Source organism: Phyllobates terribilis, unplaced genomic scaffold (genome assembly GCF_046119375.1).
Source record: "Phyllobates terribilis strain yellow unplaced genomic scaffold, ASM4611937v1 Scaffold_9__5_contigs__length_417890890, whole genome shotgun sequence".
Classification (NCBI taxonomy): Eukaryota; Metazoa; Chordata; class Amphibia; order Anura; family Dendrobatidae; genus Phyllobates; species Phyllobates terribilis.
The window spans coordinates 39,223,135-39,248,025 of record NW_027362769.1 but is presented as its reverse complement, the minus strand read 5'-3'; the positions used below and the strand labels follow the sequence as shown (position 1 = coordinate 39,248,025).

The 24,891-nt window shown below is 41.1% G+C and overlaps 1 protein-coding gene across 5 annotated transcripts in view; it reads left to right on the top strand.

Annotated features, from left to right (window-relative positions):
- PARD3B (par-3 family cell polarity regulator beta) overlaps window positions 1-24,891 on the top strand; it is a 2,083,049-nt gene that overhangs the window by 413,447 nt on the left and 1,644,711 nt on the right. For all 5 annotated transcript variants that reach the window (XM_073646400.1, XM_073646398.1, XM_073646401.1 and 2 more), the window contains one exon: window positions 3,881-3,990. In XM_073646400.1, the coding sequence (XP_073502501.1) occupies window positions 3,881-3,990 (110 nt within the window). The remainder of the gene's footprint in view (window positions 1-3,880; window positions 3,991-24,891) is intronic.

Sequence of the window (24,891 nt, the reverse complement as noted above, 5' to 3'; positions counted from 1 at the left end):
GTCTGGCGCCCCCCGGTGTCCTCCTGGTCCTGGTCCCCGGTGATGTTCTCCTCCCGGCGGCCGGCGGTACACTGCAGGGAGTGCGATCGCTCCCAGCAGTGTACTGCGCTGCCAGGACCTGCGGTCACATGAGCGATCAGCTGATCGCTCACGTGACCTCACCGTGGGAACATTCTGAAGAATGTTTGCATGGTGATGAGCTCACTGGGACTGATCAGCTGATCTTCAGCTGATAAACCTCAGTTACCTCCTGCAGCAGCATGTGTACTGACAGGAGTGATTTTACACTCCTGTCAGTGTACATTGCTGTCTTCTACAGCAGTGACATCAGTAATTGCTGATGTCACTGCTGTAGAAGTGACCCGGATCGCTGAGGAACAATCGTTGGCGTAATCATGGACTGCGTCATTGACGGCAGACAGGTAAGGGATATAGTTGTTTTTTTACTATTTTTCAGAAGATCGATAGCTTAACAGACAGAGTACGATAAAAAAAAAATTAAAACCATGTGTTTTTTATTTAATTAAAATACTTTATTCTGGCCGTATCTTTTATTGAAAAGGCCTCGATAACTTTACTATGCAGTTAGTAATGGGGGGCGTCTTACAGAGGCGTCAGCCTTGCATTGGCGGCTGACGTGAAGCCCAACCCAATTACCCCACTCGCCACCACTACAGGGAAGTGGGAAGAGCAGAGGCTAAGCACCAGATTTGGCACATCTTATGGATGCGCCATTTCTGGGACTGCTGAGGGGTGATATTAATAGCCGCGGGGGGGATAGTATTCTTGGCCCCTTTTCTGGCTATTAATATCAGCCCTCAGATGTCTGTTTAGTCTTTTCTGGTTAGATATTATAGGCTTACCCCATGTCAATTTTTTTCTTGAGTCCCCCTGTAATCTAGCCAGTAAAGGCTAAGCAAACAGCTGTGGGTTGATATTAATAGCCAGGGAACATTTTTGGCTAATGGCCTCTTCCCCAGCTACTAATATAAGCCCCCAGAGGTCGGCTTTCCCTCTGCTGGTTATAAAAATGGCGCAGGAGCCCACGCCATTATTATTATTTTTTTTAACTTTAGGCTTTATGCCCACGATCCGGACGTAGCAGCGCTTTGGACACATATTTTTTGCTGTGTCCAAAACGTTGCATTCTATTGAACACAGGTAAATTAACGTGTTCACTGAACCATGCGCATTTACCGCATTCAGTACATTCTAGTGGTCAAATTTATGTAGCGAAGACTAGCGACTCTGCAAGAGAGTTTGACATGCTGCGGTCCTGAAAGACGCGCCACATGTCAGTGTCCATGGGTGAACCGCAGCCTCAGATGCACGCATAGTGGACATGGGATTTCTAGAGATCCCATCCACTGTGCTGTAACATCTGGACACTGCAGGTTTGATGCTGTATAAACACACAGCGTCAAACCTCTTGCTGCTCCTGATCGTGGCCACGTACCCAAATTCACCCACAGCATATCAATTACTGTAACGGACAAGCTAGTCTCCGCAGAATTTGACCGATTGAAGTGTCATTATTTGCGGTGGATTCACATGTACCGACAACAAAAGTGCGGCATTAGAACACCGTGTTTTGGACGCTGCAAAAAAAGCGCTGCTGAGTGCTGATCGGGGGGACATAGCAGCTAATCAAACAGCTGTGAGCTGTTAATAATGGCCAGGGACCATGTTTGCAAATGGCACCTGCCTAGGCTAAAAATAGCAGCTCAGAGCTGCCTCATCAATTACATGAATTGAAATGCTAATGAGATTGGGCGAATGGGATTAGCTGACACCTAGTTCTTTTGTTTGGTGATGACAAGGTGTCAATCAGACCCTTTTATCACCAAACCAAATTAAAGTAAAGAGTTAAATAAACACACCTACACGTAGTAAACACTTTATTTGAAATACAACAGACACATTCTTTAATCATTTAAATTAACCACTATATTCACCCCAGTTCTAACGGTAATCCAAGGGTTTAAGCAATGTCCCACCACATAACTTTATTTAGCTCCAAAAAGCACTCATTGATGTACAAAAACGCTTCAAAAACCGCATCAAAACACGCGTAAAAACAGCATGTTTTTTCCACACCGTTTTTCCTGCCAAGGAAATGCAGAATCGCTCAGGAAATTTCTGCTTCAAATCCTGAACGTGTGCACATAGCCTTAGAAAAGTTCCCAGAACATAACCAATGTTATATAGAAGAGTCTTTTCTTTTAAGACCGAATTGGGTTTTGTGTGCGTCCACTGTAACTGCGATATCATTGCCCTGGGCGCAACTTATTTGCACAGCCATGTACCATCACAAGTGAAGGGGATGAGCGCTAATTAAAGTATTTGAAAGATGGAGAAGTCTCCCTCTGTCAGCCCATTGTTGTGATACTATTGCTGTGTGCCAATCGCTTACGATGCCAGTCAGTATCTCATTCATATAAATGAGGCTAAGGTACAGAATTAAACACAGCCACGCTGTAGAGTCACTATGCCCAGGTGATTGGCAGAAGTCCAACTGACATTGACCCATCTGTAAAGTAGTTTTTTTTTCATGAGCATCATATGGGATGTAAAATATTGACAAAGTATAATAATTTAGAAACACCAATTTAATTTCATCCTTTGGCCTCCTGCATGTGCGACCCTGACATTTTAGTGGCCTTGACACAACTGGCATAGATATGTGGCATTTGTATGGGATAAAAATTTCGGCACCCACAAGTGGCATGCAAATAAGGCTGGGTTCATGTGTAGCAAATAACATCACTGACAAACTGCGGCAAATGAAATAAAAAAGTCATTTACTTTTTCCGCTTGGCTCACTGCCGCAACATGTAGACCCAGTCTTTGGGTAGATTGAGAAGGCCGCTGTCATGTTAAGAAGATAGGTAAATTATTATCATTTGTTTCATAAACTAGTCTAGAATTCTTAAAAAGGATACAAAAAGCAGCACATTTCTAAATGATCATGATGCGTTACACTTAAAATTCACAAACATATCCAATAACACGTTTGCTTCCTCTTTTATTCTCTGTCCACCTTTTGCATTTACATAAAAAAAAATACTAATTTTCACTGTCATTATGCAAACAAGCTGTCATACATACTGCAAAGCTACCAGTTAAGATAATGAAGCTCTTGAGCCTAAATGGAAAATTGTGATTTCTTTAATGAATTCACATCCATGGTGTGGCTAGTGAAGTTATGATCATTGAATGCTAATTTCTGCCATGTGGAGTTCAGATCTCACACGCACTTTAATTCGTTTTTAGTAGTTTCTGGGATAACCGCATGTGTTTCTTCAGCTGTCAATGTAATATTTTCTGTGAAGATCAATATAAAAATAAATACATAGATACAAGGTGCTGCCCCCATGTAATCCTCTTTATGGCTGCGTGTAAGCACAGATGGTTATACTCTGTGGCTTGTCTGGAGCCTTCAGTAGAAAAGCTTTTTCAAGTCATAATGGATCGGCTTTATTGGTTTCCATCTCTGCTTTCACATTAAATTAACTCAATTTGTTTTATTGGTATTTAATATATTCTTATGACTTGCACAGGTAGGCTTTGGATGGCATTGGAAATTTTAAATGGCTATTGACCTTCTAACCACTGAAATGCTGTGGCTTAATCCATTTATTTGCTTTCTGCTACATGACAGGTCCAGATGAGAAGCATTAACATTTACCAGACATCTCAGAAGAGATTTTCTATTAGACCCTGTGTCTTATGTTTGTTTTCTAGAAAAGAACACACTTTTTGTCACGCTGTGAACACATGAGGCAGACAGTGAAAAATATTATTTTACAGGCTTCTATTCAGATATCAAAGCTTTGTCTGTTCTCTTCTGTGCACCTGATTGTCTTCTGCTTCATTGTAGGAACCCCTCTTCTGGTAAGACGGAGTAGTGACCCTTCAATGGGACCCGTGGCAGATTTTCATCCCGGATCCACTCAAAGTGTTGAGCAGAATGTAAAACTTGCCACCCAGGTTAGTGTGAACCCAGACATCCCTCAAATACAGTAGTAAAGCTAGTAGGCATGGCCAGACACATCGTTATCTTGTATTGCTGAGCTTAAAGTACATCACATTATATTGGTACCATGAAGGCACCATGGCAACTTCTGGAACTGGTTATGTGGGAGATTCTGTAGTGCGGTGAGCAATATTTTTTCACATACCTATATTTATCTTACCGACCACATCCCATTTGCCATCACCTGAATCTGCATTTGGTTGCAGGGATGAAGCATCTCGCCATCACACACAGGAAACTTTCCAGAACCGCTGCTTTCTGGGGGTAAAGTGGTGGCATTTAAAAAGGCTTTTGCAGCGCTTGAGAGATTTGCTAACTTGCCCAGGAGATCTCCCTCATTTTCCAGGAGACTCCCTGACATTATAGGTGAGTTAGCAAATAATGGTTTCTATCTAAATTTATATCAGAAAGTGCTGAGGGTACATAGAGAAGACAGCTAGTTAGATACCCATTCTTTCCTCATGGGAAATTAATGGGTATCTCATTCATTCCCCCTGAGGAAGCTGCCATATAGCAGCAATACGTTTGGGGTCTGCCTCCAGCACTCACATCCCTTTGATATCCTTAGTATTTCGATTCCATGTTATGGGCTCAATTTGAATACTATACCGCTTTGGTCTTATACACTGCTCAAAAAAATGAAGGGAACACTCAAATAACACATCCTAGATCTGAATGAATTAAATATTGTCATTGAATACTTTGTTCTGTACAAAGTTGAATGTGCTGACAACAAAATCACACAAAAATCATCAATGGAAATCAAATTTATTAACCAATGGAGGCCTGGATTTGGAGTCACCCCCAAAATTAAAGTGTAAAAACACACTACAGGCTGATCCAACTTTGATGTAATGTCCTTAAAACAAGTCAAAATGAGGCTCAGTATTGTGTGTGGCCTCCACGTGCATGTATGACCTCCCTACAACGCCTGGGCATGCTCCTGATGAGGTAGCGGATGGTCTCCTGTGGGATCTCCTCCCAGACCTGGACTAAAGCATTCGCCAACTCCTGGACAGTCTGTGGTGCAACGTTACGTTGGTGGATGGAGCGAGACATGATGTCCCAGATGTGCTCAATCGGATTCAGGTCTGGGGAATGGGCGGGCCAGTCCATAGCTTCAATGCCTTCATCTTGCAGGAACTGCTGACACACTCCAGCCACATGAGGTCTGGCATTGTCCTGCATTAGGAGGAACCCAGGGCCAACCGCACCAGCATATGGTCTCACAAGGGGTCTGAGGATCTCATCTCAGTACCTAATGGAAGTCAATCTACCTCTGGCGAGCACATGGAGGGCAGTGCGGCCCTCCAAAGAAATGCCACCCCACACCATTACTGACCCACTGCCATACCGGTCATGCTGAAGGATGTTGCAGGCAGCAGATCGCTCTCCACGGCGTCTCCAGACTCTGTCACGTCTGTCACATGGGCTCAGTGTGAACCTGCTTTCATCTGTGAAGAGCACAGGGCACCAGTGGCGACTTTGCCAATCCTGGTGTTCTGTTGCAAATGCCAAGCATCCTGCACGGTTTTGGGCTGTGAGCACAACCCCCATCTATGGATGTCGGGCCCTCATACCACCCTCATGGAGTTGGTTTCTAACTGTTTGTGCAGACACATGCACATTTGTGGCCTGCTGGAGGTCATTTTGCAGGGCTCTGGCAGTGCTCTTCCTGTTCCTCCTTGCACACAGGCGAAGGTAGCAGTCCTGCGGCTGGGTTGTTGCCCTCCTACGGCCCCCTCCACGTCTCCTGGTGTACTGGCCTGTCTCCTGGTAGCGCCTCCAGCCTCTGGACACTATGCTGACAGACACAGCAAACCTTCTTGCCAAAGCTCGCATTGATGTGCCATCCTGGATGAGCTGCACTACCTGAGAAACTTCTGTGGGTTGTAGAGACCGTCTCATGCTACCATGAGTGTGAAAGCACAACCAACATTCAAAAGTGACCAAAACATCAGCCAGAAAGCATTGGTACTGAGATTTGGTCTGTGGTCCCCACCTGCAGAACCACTCCTTTATTGAGGGTGTCTTGATAATTGCCAATAATTTCCATCTATTGTCTATTCCATTTGCACAGCAGCATGTGAAATTGATTGTCAACCAGTGTTGCTTCCTAAGTGGACAGTTTGATTTCACAGAAGAAGTTTGATGTACTTCGAGTTATATTCTGTTAGGTTCTCCCTTTATTTTTTTGAGCAGTGTGTGTGTGTGTGTGTGTATGTGTGTGTATATATATATATATATATGTATATATACACACACACACACACACACACACACACATATGCATATACACACACACATATATACACACACACACACACACACACACACACACTCGTTGTATACAGGGCTGTGGAGTCTGAGTCAGAGCCAATTTTGGTGGAGTCGGAATTAGAATGGATTGACTCCAACTCCTAAAGCATATAATAAATTGGGTACAGTAGTACAATGCAGTTTGTGGGGAATATTTTTTTTCATAAAAATTTGGGAAAGTTATGAAATGTCTTATAAATGTCTGTCCTATTCCTGATCTAAGGGTCTAGACTTTTAGCTGAGATGAATCTGTGCTACAGTAAATTTATCACTTAAACATGAGCCATGTATGCGGGAGTCTGAGTCTGTGTCATGGAAATTGAGGAGTCGGAGTCAGAGTCAAAGGTTTGGCTTACCGACTCCACAGCCCTGGTTGTTTATCATTACTTATATTGCTCTTTTCTTTAAGGCTGTGTGCCCACGATGCATTTTTTAAGCGTTTCCGCAGCGGCAGAAACGCTTAAAAAATGCATGGTAGAAGGCCTGCCATGTTCCCCAATGATAATCCGCATGTGCTGTGCACATGCTGCGGAGATTTCTGCTGCGGATTATCATTGTGTAAAAAAACGCAGCACTACCAATTATTTTGCGGAAGTGCTGCGTTTTCGCCACCATTGACTTGCATTATATCGCATGGATTCCGCATCACTGTATATGTAGATGCGCATTCCATGCGTTCTAATGTGCGGATGGTACCCAGGTGTGGAGGAGAGAAGACTCTCATCCAAACCCAGGTAACATAGAACCTGTAAAAAAAAAAAAAAAAAAAAAAAAAAGAATAAAATAAAAAATAAATATATACCTACCTTCTGGCGGCCCCCGCTGTACTCCTCCTCTCATGCCGGCAGTTCGCGATGGACTGAAGGACCTGCGCTGACGTCATAGTCATGTGACGGGTCACGCGGCGCTGACGTCGGCAGGTCTTTCAGTGTACCGCGAGCTGCCGGCAAGGGAGAACGGAGCGAAGCAAGACACCTGGGGCCATCAGAGGGTAAGTATATATTTATTTTTTTATTTTTTTATTATTCTTTTACGGTTACACTATATAAATCCATGCCTGTTGCATGGATTTATATAGTGTGACCAAGTTAACAAGCACTTTCCAAGTGATGCTAAAATCGCTTGGAAAGCGCTTGTCAACCCGCATGCGGAAATGCATGTGAAGAACGCTTCATATCCGCATGTCCCTGACAGGAAAACGCATGTACAATCCGCATGTACAATCCGCATGTAAAATTTGCATGCGTTTTTTTCTGCCAGGGAGATGCAGAAACGCTCAGGAAAAAATCCGGAGCATTTCTGCAACGTGGGCACATACCCTAAGAGTCTCTTGTTTTTTATTGTGCTACATGTTAGGCATTTGTACTTTTAGCAACTTTTTTGATACTTTTCTAGATAATTGATATTATATATGCACTATGCAAATTATTTTCTATTTGCTGACTGTGAGCTTACTCCTTCAGATTATAATTAATTTTGATATATGCACATATACCTATAGATATTTTGCATATTATTTTGGGTTGGGTTTTGGATCTATTTTAAGACATTTTTGTGGGTTATATATTTCTATTTATTGGATATATGTGTTGTGGAGAATTTGGTTTTAATTGATTTTAATATATGGCATATTACATTTAATTAAATTTTTAATGTTTATATGTAGGTGTGCTTATCATTACTATAATGCTCTTTTATTTTTTTTCATTCTACTTCTGCTATATATCTAAAGCTTAAATTGATACAAGCTGCAGGTTTGAGTGCAAATTCAGAGAAAATGCAAATAGCTTTTTCAGAGATAAAGAGTACTTGAATTCTAGCGCCACCTACTGGAAGTAGCAATCCTAAACATCTATATTGACCCTTTATTGAGCCTTGCCACATGATTTAGGATAAAAGCCAAACCAGAATCTCAATTTGCAGACACATATTTTCAGGTATTTCAGGGTCTCACTCTAAAGAGACAATTTGCATATTTAATTACCAAAAGGAGCGTTTCAAGGCTTATAAGTCTCCTTACCCTGGCATGTCACTCTCCACAAAGAGAAACATTACCCCATAGACCCCAGTCAGAAACCTGTCAAATGACCAAATGAGATCTCATACTTAGCACTGAGGAAGGGCAACAGCCAAAAGTGTCTACAAACTGAGATTCTGGTTTGGATTTTATCTTGAGGCATGTGACAAGGCTCATCAAGGGGTCTACGCTGACTTTTAGGATTGCTTCTTCCCATAGGTGGCACTAGAGTTCATGTCCTCTTTCAGTGACTCTGACATCTGGGCAGAAGCAACACGAAGGCAATGCCCATAGAGGGGTATGACAATAAAAGGGAACCTTGGCAATTGTACTAAGTAGGCGCGGGATTTCTGGAGAAGAACTAGAGGTCACAGGGAAACTGTGACACTGATGGGAGGCTATAGTTAGGCTGATGAAGTGAGGAGGCAGCATTATCTTCCAGGCAGTGTCCTCCCCATAGAGTGGAAGAACTCTTTAACATAAAGGGATAAAAAATGATTTTTCCACCACAATACATCTGATATGAGACATACAGGTATCACTCTTTTCAGCAGTTTATATCCTGTATGCCTATATTAATAGGATAGACAGATCAAATATGGTGACAGATTCCATTTAACTATTTGTGTGTTCAGTGTTACTTCACAAAACAATCATTAATAAAAAATGAAATTATAATTTATCATTGGTGAAGATTGATATTCCACACATATATATTGTCATCATTTAGTAAATTGAGTTAATAACTACATTTTCATTGTTCTTGCTGTAGTAAAATATTAGCACCCTTCAATATAAAAAAATTATTACATACACGAAAACACATTAAATGGTATGCGTTATAGACTACAGTATGGGTATTTGATGGTGTAGAAAATTGTAACCTTTCAATTAGGCTTCATGTTGCATGTATACCAATATAGAGAAGGAAGAGAACATACGGAAGTCGTGCGTCTCAGTCCTCGTCTCGCTGCCTTTCTAAAGCTCTTGAAGGACAATAATTTGCGGCTTTAATCATTAATTTGTTATTTTTTTGCTCACCGCTGTGCACATCCCTCCCTGTCTGAACCAACATGTGGTTCCTTTTCGGTCGTCCTCTTGGGAGGGAGGCTGTCACTCACTGGGATGTAGCTGCGCCAGGCCACCAGAATTGAATGCACCCCAGACAACAGATGGCCTCGGCTTTCACACTGACCTTCATGCTGGCTGTGCTTATAGCTCCATCACCTCCTTCCCCATCTCTGCACCTCTGAGACAGTTGGTCTCTCAAACCAGCTGCTTGCAATGCATTTGCATTCATCTGCATCCCCAGGGCTGTAAACACGACCCCAGCAGCATTCTGTAACATTTCCAAACACCATTGTTTGTCCAATGCGGGTGTGCAAACCAAGATTTCACCCATCATTCAGCCAGCTTTGAAATAGCACACTACGTCTGACTACGGTTAACCCGCTCATTGCAAGGGAGAAAAATAAGCAGACCTGGAATTGGCATATTAACTGGGTTTCAGCTTTAACCCAGTCTTGCCTATTGATCGGGGATTACTCTAACATGTTCCATAGCTCGTCATGTCAGGAGACACAATTTTAAATGTCAAATTGCATATGCCTTAGGAAAGCCAGGTTTTGTAGGTGCCTATAACAAAGCATTCTTCCCTCAAGGAAGACTCGTAGGGCATAATGTAAAGCGAAGCCTGCCAACAGCGTACTGTCAAAGAAATCCCAGCTGGTTATTCTCGGATGACAATCCCCATGTTGGATTTTTTCCTGCTTGCCTGCAGCCGGTTTGCTTGAGATCTGTTGGCCCGTAGTTATTCTTTTTTATGGTTGCTTTAGGCCTCATTCAGACATCAGGTATTTTAGGTGCAAGAAAAACTGACAGAGTTTCATCAATGATTTTCATCAGAATGTCATCAGATTTTCATCAGTTTGGTCAGAATTTCATAATTTCTTTATACTGATGAGAAGTCAGTGAAAAATGGACAGCACTCAGGTGGCTTCAGAGTTCTGTGCGATTTTTTTCATGGACCCATAGACTTGTATTGTCATTTTTGTTCCGACACTTGGATCAATATGAAACATGTCTACACAATCTTGCACAGACCTCTCAATCCGAGGAATAATGGACATATGAACAGCCCCATAGACTGTCATAGGCATGAGTGCCATTTCTGAAAATAAAAGGATAGCACTCGTGTATAGAAAATTGACGTGTGAATGAGCCCTTAGTCTTCAGTTTGCTTGGGCATTTTTTGCCTTGTAATAAAATATTTTCTGATAGTCACAATTAGTATTAGTAATAAAACAGAATAGTTAGATATGGATATATGAATTAATTTGTGTATCAATCTTTTTTGGCAAAACATCTTTTGGTATCTTTCTTACTCAATGATGCAGCAATATTAAGTAATAGAATTTTATAATATACATAGAAAATATACTTCAGTCTTTAACCTTAGGTCTGCAGAGTTATAGGAGCTAACGACTGCTTTGTATTGTATAGTCTGATATCTGAGTTCCTGCTATGGTACATGATAGCTTGTATTGTGCTATGACTGAGCAATTGTATTCTATGGTGCACAATCTCCGGCCGAATGAACGCTGCGTGAGTTATCAATGTCTTTAGTTACCGTCTGGAATGTGGTAGCCAGGGTGCTGTCCATATAAGATAACCAGGGTTTTTTATCTCACAAGAACATAAGAGACAGAATCCTCACGTAACATCATACGCTTCCTCAAAACTTACAAATGACCCTTATCTCTGCTTAGGATATAGAAACATTTGTCAATAGAATATAGAAACATCAAGGTAGGTGGTCTGGTGTTAAACGTGTAAGAAATTGTGGTTGAATCGACCTGTTCATATTTATTGTAATTTGTATATGGGAATAGTGCATGAAATACTTATGGCTCAGATGCTCCCATGTAGAAAATGATATGACCACTTAGTATATGTCTGTATATTCTAAATATTGTGAGTGCTAAATGGTAGTTTTAAAGAAAATTTAAAGTGGTTGTCCACCACTCGGACAACCCCTTCTGAATCTCTATTTCCTCCCATAAAATATCAACACTTCTACTCCCCTCCAGTGCCGGCTCCGTTCTAGCGGTGTTGAGAATGACTCCCGTGGCTCACGTGACATTCTAATCTCATGCTCTCCTATGCATGTAATCAGTATCTGGAGGGCAGCCACAGCTCTCACTTCCTCCGTATCTCTTGATTTGTCCAAAGGAGGGGAGAGTGGCGCCAACACTGGCCGCAGGTATTGCGTGAGATTAGAATGTCACGTAACCCTAGGAAAGCCAGTGCCGACATCGTTGGAATGGCGTTGGCACCGGAGGTGAATATAAGTGTTTTTATTTTACTTGGGGGCAACATAGGAATTTAGAAGGGGTTGTCCAAGTACTGGACAACCCCTTAAAAGAGTAACTAAACTTTTTTTCATAGTTTTGTTCAGCATGGAAAGTTTTTAAGCTTTGAAAATCATTTTATTGGGGTATTTGGTTTCATTCCTGTACAATTTTTTTTTTATGTAGGAGGCTTCCAAACCCTTGCATTTTCCCCGTCTTTTTGCCTGCCTTTAGCTGCACTGATATCACAACATACATATTTGGAGTATAGATGATGGCAGAGAAAGGGTCAGCTCAGCACCTGTGTCTCACTAACTCTGGGAATAAAACCACATGCGCACGTTCAGTATTTGGTCAGTATTTTACATCAGTATTTGTAAGCCAAAATCAGGAGTATGTTTTGATATCAATTTAGCTGAAGACAGGCAAATGGATTGGGAGGAGAGCAGCAGTTTACAAGCCATGTACATGCAATTTTTTACAGAAATGAAGAAGAATCCCCTAATAAACTGATTTGCAAAGTTTCATACATTTTCATGCTGGACAAAATTATAAAAAAAATGAGTTGCTTTTCGAGTTTGGTAAATTTACTGGTGGAATTTTTATGTACAAATATTGTCTAACCTCTTTTCATCTGAGGCAATTTTTGTTTTTTTTCCATCCACTTTATCCAAGAGCCATGAAGTGACTTTTTTAATTTTTCCATCAATATAGCTGTATGACGGACGAGTTGTAGTTTTGACAGACATGATTCACTTTATCATACAATATGTTGAAAATGTTTTTTGAGTTTTCTTTTCTGCAGCCTTTAGTTTGTAGTGAAAATGATTCTGAAGGTTAGTCCAATTATGGTGACACCATACTTAGGCTATGTGTACACAATGTCCTTTTTCAGGTGGATTCAGCCACAGAAACCACCTGGAAAACATTTACAAAAATGAACAGGTGCTTTTCTTTGTGAAAACGACTTGTTGTACACATGTTCTGGCTTTTGAACGCCTTTTAACAACTTCAGGTTTCTGAAAACGCAAAGTGGTTAAAACAAGTAACATCCATTCTTCTGATGTTTTCCGCTCAGAAGACGCTGTGTACCTTACAATTCAAGTCAATGGGAAAGTTTAAAAGATGCCCGGAAGACGCCTGGACAATTTTGGAGTTGTTTTACCTTTTAGTTGTTGCTTAAATAAACATCAGCGGTTTCTTCATTATTCAGAGGCGTGAAAAAATGACCAGAAAAGGATAGTAAAAAAAAGAGGACACAAAAATCATGGGAAAAACCTCCAACAAAAACAAAACTCCAGAGGTTCCTGATTAGTCTTCTGCTTGAAAACTCATTGGTTCACTGAATTTAAAAGAAATTGTGTGCACATATCCTTATATAGTTTTCTCTATATTATATTGGCTTTAATAAAATTACAATAAAAATGTGGCTTGTGTCATCATTTTCTGAGACTCGTAACTTTGTTTTCTTTTTCCATTAAAGAAGCTCTATTAAGACATATTTTTTGTCCGGTTAGCTATAGTTTTTATTAGAACCTTTTTGGAGCACATATGACTTTTATGATAGCTTTTTATTTCTTTTTTTGTGTGCGGTGCAGTGATCAGGGATGAGCGAACCCGAACTGTAAAGTGTCTGGTGCTGAGCTCCCAACACGGGCTTCTCCTGGAAGTCCATTTTACAGTCCGGGAGAGTGAGAGAGAAAGAAGAGAAGAGCGAGTTCTGCTACCCAAACTGAACTTTGGACTAGCAGGCATCGAAAAACAACTTTTTTTGATTTTCCACACAGATTTTACCTTGTGGGTTAAGCTATTTTACATTTTAATTGCTCAGACTTCTACAGATCAACCCACCTACTAGATACTTGTAGAGCAAGTATACTAACTTATTCACAACAATATTTTATTAGATCAAAGCATAAATGAAATACAAAAATTGCAAAATAAAACAGCCCAATGAGGAAAGAGGAAACAGAGGCTGCTTGGTCAAGGAAAGTAGATAGCACGTAATGAGCTGCAAAGGGCGTAAAGTACAGTATAAAGCAAAAGTCAGTAGCAATGAGTATAAGTATACATCCCAGTTGGTTAGCACATGAAGAAAGATTATAATCTGAACATGAAGTTACTTCCCAAATAATAAAAAACCCTGAGAACACAGGATGCCATCTTCACTCTACTTGTGTTTCCTATTACTGCTCAGGGGTGCAGATGCAGCAATATATTTACAGAATGGGAAGGGGTTAAAAGGTTACTTTACTCTAAGACAGGTTGACCTTATTTGAGAGAAACATGGATGGATGGTAGCAATCCTACCCTTCTGTTTTCAGACATGATACAGGCATTAAAGAGGCGAGCAATGGCAGTAGCAATTCATGGAGGTAAATAAAGGAAAGGGAGTTCCAGCTCCTATATTGCTGGCAGAATGCTGATGAAAATGAACTGTCCACTTAAAAAGAACATGAAGATTTGTGCATTTTCTGTACGTAATGTACTGGTGTGTGCACTAAAAGCCGCTTGTTGCCATGAATGAGTGTCCAAGGCCATGCTTTTCCTTGGGTTTTGTGTGAAAGGAGAGGTGTACTTTAAGCAGATTTCTCTTAAAATATTGTTGAAATGTAGTGACTTGCTGAAGTAACACAGTTTAGTAATAGTTTGTTACAAGTGGCAATGCTAGCTGCCCCGTGCTGAAGGAGGAGGGGGTGAAGCACATGGTATCACCTCTGTGTCATCCATTTGCCTTTGTGTTTATGAAAAAGCCCTTTGCCCAGTGGCTGTGACAAGGCCAAGTAATTCTGTGATGACAGAAAGTTGAAGGCGATTTCATTTATTATTCTCTTAATGAGCACAGTTCTCGTGTAAATAATCTAAAAGGGGGTATTTGGCTGAAAGCTCGGACACCTGGGGCACTATTCTGTAAAGTGTTTTATGGAGACAGATCGGTGCTGTCTGAACAACTCGGACAGGAATAATAATTGAAGCCGAGTGTTGTCTTTCTCTGACATTTCCTCTGCGCTGCATAGAGCCAAAGTGACATATTGTGGTGGTAATGGGCTGTGATGGCATATCATGCCATCTCTCTATCCAGAGGCTGCTGCCAGTCCAATGGGCGAAATTGTTTTACTAGGAAACAAAACCTAGCTCCGGGCGAAATTTGCTTTCAGACTTCTTAATTTGCTTGAACCATTTTGTTCTAAACTATTGGAGAACTATCTGCTGGAGAGCTCCGGATTGGCACTTCAGGTTGGCATTTACTTGGAGAAAAAAATAGAAGAAAGATGAATGTCTTTATTAAGAAAGGCTCTTATTTATCACAAAATACAACGCTATCATTTGGCCACTTGCTTCTCATTGTGAGAAGGTGTTCCATTTTCTCATTGTTGCTATGCAATGGCTAGTTAAAGGCTCATTCAGTGATGGTGCTCAGCAGCATATAGCTCGGTGGAGGTTATTCAGCCATAAGTGCCTTTTGATAGAAAAACAAAAAGCCATCTTTTCTGATTAAGCTATATTGTCTACAGCAGTGATGCTTCTATAGTGACAGGCAGGCATGAGCAGATGCAGATCACTTGGCTCCTACAGATTTCTCGGCTTATCCTGTTGAAAGTTTACTTGGCAAAATGTCCTGATTTCACCGGATGGGTGAATATGAACTTTGCCTGACAAAGCCAGTCCAGTTCTTGTATGTGTCTTTGTATTATTATTATTATACTAGCTGTACCCGGCCACGCGTTGCTGTGGCTCAGTGTGGTTAAATGGCAAACAAAGAAAAGAGAAAGTGCACGTTTCTAAAATATTAAATTTCACAATGCTTGTGGGTATACAATATTTTTTGTTGTTCCATTGTCTGTGTAGATAGAGATTGTCTGGTTTGCTGACTCTAGAACACGCAACATATAATTGTCCATGTGAGAAGCCATCAATGTCTAGATTTAAACCGCACAATTCTAAATATTGGCCCTGAGCTTTGTTGATGGTGATTGCAAATTTCAAAATCTTAAATATCTTACAGTTCTTCACCAATTGCATTGAAATTTTGACAGTCAGGTGTCACAATGGAGCCGGTCATGTCAGGGATTGCTAGTTATGCAATTCCCTACTACAGAGGGAATGTAACAGCAGGGGGCGCAGGGATGAAGCAGGCGGCAGAGGAGGAGGGGGTGATCCGCTTGACAGGTCCCAGGCAGGTACCACCAGATCACAGCGCTGCTCTCGCCGGTGGCGCAGTGGGATTTACACTCGCTCGCTATCTGCCCACTGCTGCGAGGCTCGGGCCCAGCTCAGCGCCGGGAGCGGAGGCCATGGCCTGCGCCTCTTCATGCAGCCTCCCTCTCTCCTTTCCTTCCTCCCCTGCTTGTTGTTGTGCAGTCGGAAATAAGACTCACCTGCCGGAGAAGAAGAAGCCACAGCAGTGGTGCCAGAGAGCAGAGGCGGCCGCCTCTTAGGCGGTGGTGGTGATGAGAAGCAGCGTCTTTCGGCCTCAAACAGACGGTCTCGTCAATCCCCTTCCCCTCAACCCCCACGGGGGACACAAAAGGAGCAGAGCACTGGCAGCCGCTGGGACGAATGAAGGAGAGGGAGAAGGGTTTATGAATGAGATGTCACTAAGTGGGGGAGAATGCTGGGCGGCCAGGGAGAGTCAGCCTGGGACTGAGCTCGTAACACCCCCCTCTCGCTTTTGCTTTTACATTCAACAGCTGGTATATAAAAACATAGTAGGTATATAAAAACATGCGTGTATTCGAATGCAAAATTGTGTCAAAATTTCAAAGCAATCGGAGAAGAACTTTCGGAGATTTAAGATTTTGAACAAACGAACATTTACATATTTAGTTATATATAAGATTACAATTAGTACTATTACCTCTACAGATAAATATGGCTAGTATGGATGTGACGAGTGAAAATGAGAATATGAGATACAGGTTTAAACAAAACTAATTAAACAAAATCATATTCTAATTTCTCATTTTAATCTAAGTAAGGCTATGTGCCCACGATGCAGAAATGCTCAGGATTTTTTCCTAAGCGTTTCTGCATCTCCCTGGCATAAAAAACGCATGCGGATTGTACATGCGGATTGTACATGCGTTTTCCTGCCAGGGACTAGCCGATGTGAAGCTTTCTTCACTTGCATTTCCGCATGCGGGTTGACAAGCGCTTTCCAAGCGATTTTAGCATCACTTGGAAAGTGCTTGACAACTTGGTCACGCTATATAAATCCATGCAAACGGCATGGATTTATATACTGTGACCGAAAGAATGGTAAAAAATAAAAAATATACTTACCCTCCGATGGCCCCCGGTGTCCTGCTTCACTCCGTTCTCCCTTGCCGGCAGCGGTAACTGAAGGACCTGCCGACGTAAGCATCGCGTGACCCGTCACATGACTCTGACGTCACCGCAGGTCCTTCATTCCATCGCGAAGTGCCGGGAAGCAAGGAGGAGCGCAGCGCGGGCCGCCAGAAGGTAAATATATATATATTTTTTATTTTATTCTTTTTTTACAGCTTTTTTAATGGTACCTGGGTGTGGATGAGACTCTCCTCTCCTCTACATCCGGGTACCATCCGCAGATTAGAACGCGACAATTACACAAGTACAGATGCAGTCTTGCGGAATTGGCGCGTCCTAATGCAAGTCAATGGCGGCGAAAACGCAGCACTTCCGCAAAATAATTGGTAGTGCTGTGTTTTTTCCCGCAATGATAATCTGCAGCGGAAATTTCCACAGCATGTGCACAGCACATGCGGATTATCATTGGGGACCATGGCAGACCTTCTACCATGCGTTTTTTAAGCGTTTCTGCAGCGTTTTTGCCGCTGCGGAAACGCTTAAAAAACGCATCGTGGGCACACAGCCTAAACGCAGATATACATGTACATTTACATGGCTATAGTTATGTCTTGCTTATCAAAATATTTTTAGTTTTGTGCCAAAAATGTGGAGATTGTCTTTTAATATTTGACCACAAATATGGAGATGAAGTATTGACCTTAGGCATATTTATAAATAATAAGAATTTTCTTATTTTTTTCCTTATCAATGTATTTAAAAACTCTATATAAAGACTCTATTCTCTATAGGACAAGCAGGCGACCATCTCTCTGCTGTGGCTTCATAATGTTCATTGATCTTTTCTTGTTATTATGGCAACTATTGCAATGCATTCATAGAGGACCAACTGGCAGGAGGATCATGTAGTGCAACACTGCTGCCTATTATCAAGCCCCAAAGTGCCAGAGAGAAAAACATGGTCAAGTAACTGGAAAAAAAAAACATGAAAACATTTTTTGGGGGCATGGCTGGAGTATGCTTTGCAAATTGAGGCAGTTGGATAACCACTTTGGGGCTGTATAGTTGTAAGACCTTTCTCTTCTCTTTTATATTGCTACAAGAACATAATGTACAAAATCCTTCATTGAAAATCCTTTCTTATAATAATGACTAGAGTTGAATAAAATGATTTTTGGGACCATAATCCAATGTTTACATCTGTAGTTTGTGGCCTTTTGACCAAAATCCTGCGAATCTTCCCCTTCCTGTAGGCATTCGTGGCACTTATTCTAATTAGTAGATTTGGCCCGATATCATCAATGCGGCATGATGCAAGCATAACATACAGTGGGTACGGAAAGTATTCAGACCCCTTTAAATTTTTCACTCTTTGTTTCATTGCAGCCATTTGGTAAATTCTAAAAAGTTCATTTTTTCTCATTAAAGTACACTCTGCACCCCATCTTGACTGGAAAAAAAACAGTGTAGAAACTTTTGCAAATTTATTAAAAAAGAAAAACTGAAATATCATATGGTCATAAGTATTCAGACCCTTTGCTCAGACACTCATATTTAAGTCACATGCTGTCCATTTCCTTGTGATCCTCCTTGAGATGGTTTTACTTCTTTATTGGAGTCCAGCTGTGTTTAATTAAACTGATAGGACTTGATTTGGAAAGGCACACACCTGTCTATATAAGGCCTGCTAATCAGAAGAAGCAGCGGGCATTCCAGCCGATGGGAAGAGCTTCGCACGACTCTGGTCCGGCAGCAATAGACAACTTACATGGCCGCTTCCTGGGAAGCATTTTGCCCAACTCTAACAGTGACAACTGCTCTTCTACATGTTTCTGTTAATCTTATATCCTGTATTTGCCTGTTTGCACATATTTTGAGTATAATTTGTCCCCTTAGAACTGGTAAATGGAGTCCTCTTCTACTCCAACTCAATGGCATTATTCCAGCCTGCAGACTGTTTGGAGAACAATGCTCCAATCAAATAGATTTGTCTTGAAACCTGAACCTTTTTTAACCCCTTCACCATCTTGTTTTTTTCTGTTTTTGCATTTGTTTTTTGCTCCCCTTCTTCTCAGAACCAAAACCTTTTATTTTCCCGTCAAAATGGCAGTATGAGGGCTTGTTTTTTGCGGGACAAGTTGTACTTTTAAATGACACCATTGATTTTACCATATAGTGTACTGGAAAACGTGAAAAAAATTCCAAGTGCAGTGAAATGCAAAAAAAGTGCAATTCCACAATAGTTTTTTTTTTCTTTTTTTTTTTACCATGTTCACTAAATGCTAAAACGGACCTGCCATTATGATTCTCCAGGTCATTACAAGTTTGTAGATACCAAACATGTATAGATTCTTTTTTATTTATGTGGTGAAAAAAAATCCAAACTTTGTCAAGAAAAGTCGCCATTATCTGAGACCTGTAGCATCTCAATTTTTTTGATCTGTGGCCGGGTGAAGGCTTATTTTTTGCGTGTCAAGCTGATGTTTTTATTGATGCCATTTTGGAATAAATACTTTGTTTTGATCGCCTGTTATTGCATTTTATTGCAATGTTGTGGCGAGCAAAAAAATATAATTCTGGCGTTTTGATTTTTTCTCTCGTTATGCTGTTTACCGTTTTGGATTGATTCTTTTTATATATTGATAGATCAGACGATCCTTAACGCAGCGATACGAAATATGTATGGTTTTGTTTTTTTTTTAATTGTTTTATTTTAAATGAGGCAAAAAGTGTGGTGATTTGAAATTTTATATTTTTTCCAATTTTTTTATATTTTTAAAAACTTTTTTTTTTTACTTTTTACATGCTTTTATAGTTTCCATGGGAAACTTGAAGCTGCAATCTTCCGATCGCCTGTGGTACACACAGCAGGGCTTCAGGCCTGCTATGTGTAACAAAAATGCTCTTCTACTATGAGCACCAACCGCTTGATGGCGCTCACAGCAGTTCGGCAATGACAACCACAGAGGTTTCCTACAGACCCCGGGTTGTCATACCAACCCATCAATGGCCTGCAATCATGTGACTGGCACACCGATGGGCGGAGCTAATGACACACTTCCTGTGCGATCATGTTAAATGCCGCTGTCAGAGATTGACAGTGGCATTTAACGTGTTAACAGCTGCGGGTGGCTGTTAGGGGCCCATGTGAGCTGATGAAATCAACTGTCATGTGGCTGAAAAGGTGCAGGCTCTGGCGATGAGGGGGAGGCGACCTATGACTTACCTATGTGTCATAGGTCGTAAAGGGGTTAATAATTTGATTACCCCTTCTAGTTGTAATGTCTACAATAGTACTGGTAGCATAGCAAGTGAAATGCAGTCATTGTTGTATACAGCGTCCTCATTCCTTTTCTAAACTATTGTTGTGCACAGCACCCTCATTAGTTTTATAAACTTAAAGGTAATTATGATAATTGTACAGGGAGTGAATCTAATAATACTTTTCTATTAATGAATTGGCGATATTGCCGTTATGTGGGAGGATTTTAGCCCAATATGGTTGACTGACTACACCCAATATGTCTTGTATTTTCATTGGTATATGAAGATATTGGTGATTAATGTAAAAACTATTAATATATGTTTTTTTCATTACTAGAACACTTCCGTACGTTCTTGTATTAGACGTTCCCTGTAATTTGACACACAGCATTTAACAGTCTGAAAAGTGCCTTGACAAAGAATGACCTTGATCTTCGGTTTCATTATGAGATCGTCTACGTAAGCTTCTTATGTCTGAGAATAAACAGAGTGTAAGACTCTGACACACTCGAAAGCGGGATCTGATTTCCATGCATCAGTTTTGTCAGGAACCACGTTAACATTTGTTTTAATGGTGCACGCTTTGAATTCCTTAAATCAGGTTTGGAGGTTGTCAGCACATTGCTTTTGATGTCTGATGAGATGATCACACACACATCTGGAGTTGGTTAGGTTTCCAATCATTGGTTCGTTGCCCTGTGGAACCTCTTGTCTGGCATGTTGGCAGGACTGAAATCCGGCAACTTTAAAGTGATGGAGAGCACATTCTTTTCCTATACGCTATAAGGGAATACAGCTGACTGAAAACTGTCAGCAACAGAAATGTGTGCTCTGTGTCTGTCAGCTCTCAAGTACTAAACAAAGTCCCCAGTGGTTCCCCTGGTCATAGGAACATGAAATGTAAGCTGCCATTTCTAAAGGAGTATGTTACATGTTCTTGTATTATCCAACTTCAGACCTTTTCGGGCTGAATAAATTGCTCAAAAATGGACAAATTCTTCTTGTGTATGTACTTAGAAGACTTGTACAAGTTTTTATGCCTTATTTCAAAGTATGTGGATTTAGAAACAATTTGTCACTGGTTTAGATCTCAACTAAGGGGTTATTGTTATGTATCTTCTGGAACTCTTGACTTCCCACCCAACTTCCCAGGTTAATTGCGGACAACCCAAGATTGATTGACTGTTCAGGCTAGAAGCATTGTCGCTCAGCTCTTCTGAACTTTGAGCTCGCTCCAGCTTTCTAGCATCAGAATCGCAGAGGGAAGAAGCTGGACAATGTTAGACACTAACGGAGTGCACCAGCAATCCTGGCCGACCTAAAGATAGTGGTTACAGGCTTAATAGGAAAGAATTTGTAAGCACTGCTCATGTTTGGCCACCTTGCCAGAGAGTTGCGGCGGCTGGGCCCCTGGGCAACGAGCAATAATCAAAAAAGAAACCAGGGATAGTAGCAGAATAGAAGCACATCGAAAGAGCAAGTAATTTGCAAATTGGAGTAATTTCTTGTGGTCTATCATCTTTTCCTTACTTTTTACATGAAAATAACCATTTGAGGCATACAGGCACATGTCCTGGCCCTAACGCCGGTCTGTTGATCCGAAGAGGCAGCATCATAGATCCCTATTGTTAGAACCCTCCTGTTTGTTTTTTCCATCTTGTGTTTTGCAGTCATGTGACCATCTGCCTTTATATTCCAGCTCCGCCCTTTTGGCTGTACTGGACTTCAGTGTTTGACTGTTTCTCTAGCCAGATGCTTCGGTGCCTTTCTCTGTCAGTTGCTTGGTCCTTCTGGGACCTCTAGTACCTTTTTGTCAGCTTGCCTTTTTGTGTTCTGCAACAACTTCTCTGTTTAGGAGGTGTCCCATTTTTGTTCCAGTCCTTAGTTCTTTTAGGGACCCCTCCCCTTATGCTATAGGTCTTTGTTCAGACTAGCCGAGGACTAAGGCGGGTCTGTTCGCTAGGAACAGGCAGCCCGCTTCATCGTTGGGATTCAGCTTAGTCTTACTGTAGGGACAGCTTTCCCCTATCTTTCCTTAGTACTTGTTGCAGATCATAACACCTATGGTACTGTTCGTTATGGTCATTGGGTCTAATACAGACTGGCAGAAATGTGCTTGTTTAACTCTACGTAAAGTTGGGATCCTATTATGGAAAGTACTTGCCTTTATAAAGCCTTTCATAAGACCACATTTTTACATTTTGCCTCAATTTTAGAAATTGGGTTTTTGCAGTGTTTGGTAGCTAGCTAACACCTATCACATGTATTAGCAATTGTTAATCTGTGTCTTATTATACTCAGAATATTACAATAAGGGAATCTGTCAGCCGGTTTTTGCTATGTAATTTGAGGGCAACATGATGTAGGGATGGGTCACTTTCTGATCTGTTTGCTGTAGGTTCAATAAAATGAGTGTTTTATCAGCAGGAGTTTAACACTACTCGACTAGCTGTCAAGTGCCTCCTAGAACTGCTGCTCTGTGTAACCCCACCCAAACCACTGAGAAACAGCTTTCTCTCCAATGCACAATGTACTCAAAAAGCTTCCAATCACACTAGCCTTCTCTTTTCTGCAGCAAGGAAACAATGATTTTATCAAAACTGCTGCACCAAATAAACTAAGTGACACATCGCTGGTATCAGTGTCTCTGCCCAGTCTCATGCTGCTCTCAGATTGGGTAGCAAACGCCTGGTGACAGATTTTCTTTAAATAAATGACCGTGTTAATAACTCTGTTGGTTAATGTTGCTTTGGTCCAAATCAATAAGTCTGTAATCACTCTGTGTGACAGCAGACTTATGAATCCACCCAGCGCATGCACTATGTGCTGCGAGGATTCGCCGGTTTAAGACCCAGGACCAGAGGATATGTATGTGTTATACATACTCCCGGCCAGTGGGCGTGGCCTCGCTCTCATACACTTATGCCCTCTATTTGGCCACGCCCACTGTCCGGCTGTATCACTAGACTGGGCACAGCCTCGCCGGGAGTATGTAAAATCAGACGACCCCTTTTAAGGTTCTAGGTCCAAATCCCCACCAAGGACAACATCTGGAAGGAGTTTGTATGTTCTACTCGTGTTTGTGTGGGTTTCCTCTGGGTTCACCGGTTACCTCTTACACTCCAAAGACAGATAGGGAATTTAGATTGTGAACCCCAATGGGGGGACAGTGATGATGATGTTTCTAAAGTACAGTGGAGTATGATGACCCTATATAAGTAAAATAGAAGATGGGATAATATTAGCTCTTTATTTCAGTTCTTTTCAAAATGCGATTGACAGATATTCTGAGAATGGTTATATAAATGTGGCTAAAGAACAAAAAAATAATCTTGCTGTTGATTAAGCCATTCTTATCGTTGTGAAAACTTCTTCTAAGATGACCTTTTTAAAAATCGGTAAAAAGTAATGCAGTGAGCAAAGTTATGGTGTTTTTTTCTTGTCTTTGATACCGAATTGCCAAAAGAGACCAGAGTCAACATTTAACTAAAACTTCTCTGTTAAAGTAAAAGTTGCAATTTTTTGTCAAAATAAAGGAATGGAAAGTGCAGTGAGCAGAACTGCCTTCAGCTTTTATTGATGTCTCCAGTAGAATTTAGATGCTGCCTCGAAAACTAAGTACATGAAAACAATTATTGATTAATGAGTCTCTAGAACTTCTTAATCAATACTTAAAATTGTAAATTTCACTTGTTAATGAGAACTCTGTTCAAAATTACAATGGTATCAAATAAATGATGAATCTAGGATTGTAAATAACAAAGTGATTTCTGCAACATAAAATATATAGCATATATCCTAGACCTAAAGATATGAATTTTGCCCACAAATATCAGTGAAATATGAGGCCAACAAGCAAAAATAAGTTTACAGTAAATCCATTAGTGACTATGTATAATAGAAATGAAGTAAGCTTGAAATGAAAGTGACACACTTTATTATTAGGGTATAGAAAGTTATAGGGGGAGGGTGGTCCGCTGCTCAGTACTCCCTTTTATAAGCCATAGTGGAGAGCTGCTCACAAGGAGTAACTCTCACTAAGGCTAAGATTACACCAGCGGACCACACTGTGATCAAACTCTGATCAGAGTGTAATCAGAGTGTGCTCTAATTTTCTCAAATGATGGGAAAAAAAATTCTCCTCTTTCTCCATTCTGTCAGTCCGTGAAAATCATACTGCACTCAGATGTCATCTGAGTGAAGTCTGATGTTTTCCATGCACTCATTGACTTGCATGGCCAAACTGGATCCAACTTGGGCATGCTGCGATTTTTTCCTTGGATCGGCTCAGTCCAAGGAAAAAATCAGTCATGTCCACAGCCCCATGGAATAACATTGTCCAAGTGCAATCCAATGTTTTGTCAGATCGCACTCAGACTAAAAATAAGCTCAAGGCCACAAGCCGTAAGGACGATCCAGTCTGTTAATGAATTGCATGGTTAGTTATTATTTGGAATGGCTAACCTGCAGCAGCACATTTCCCTTGCACCATGATGTATAAAACCAGTACCCCAGTGAATCTGCATAGTAACACAACTACTTTAAAGTGACCCCCCAGCATCGTATTGAAAGGTGACTACACATTTGTCCTGTATAGTTAGTCATCCGTCATTTGC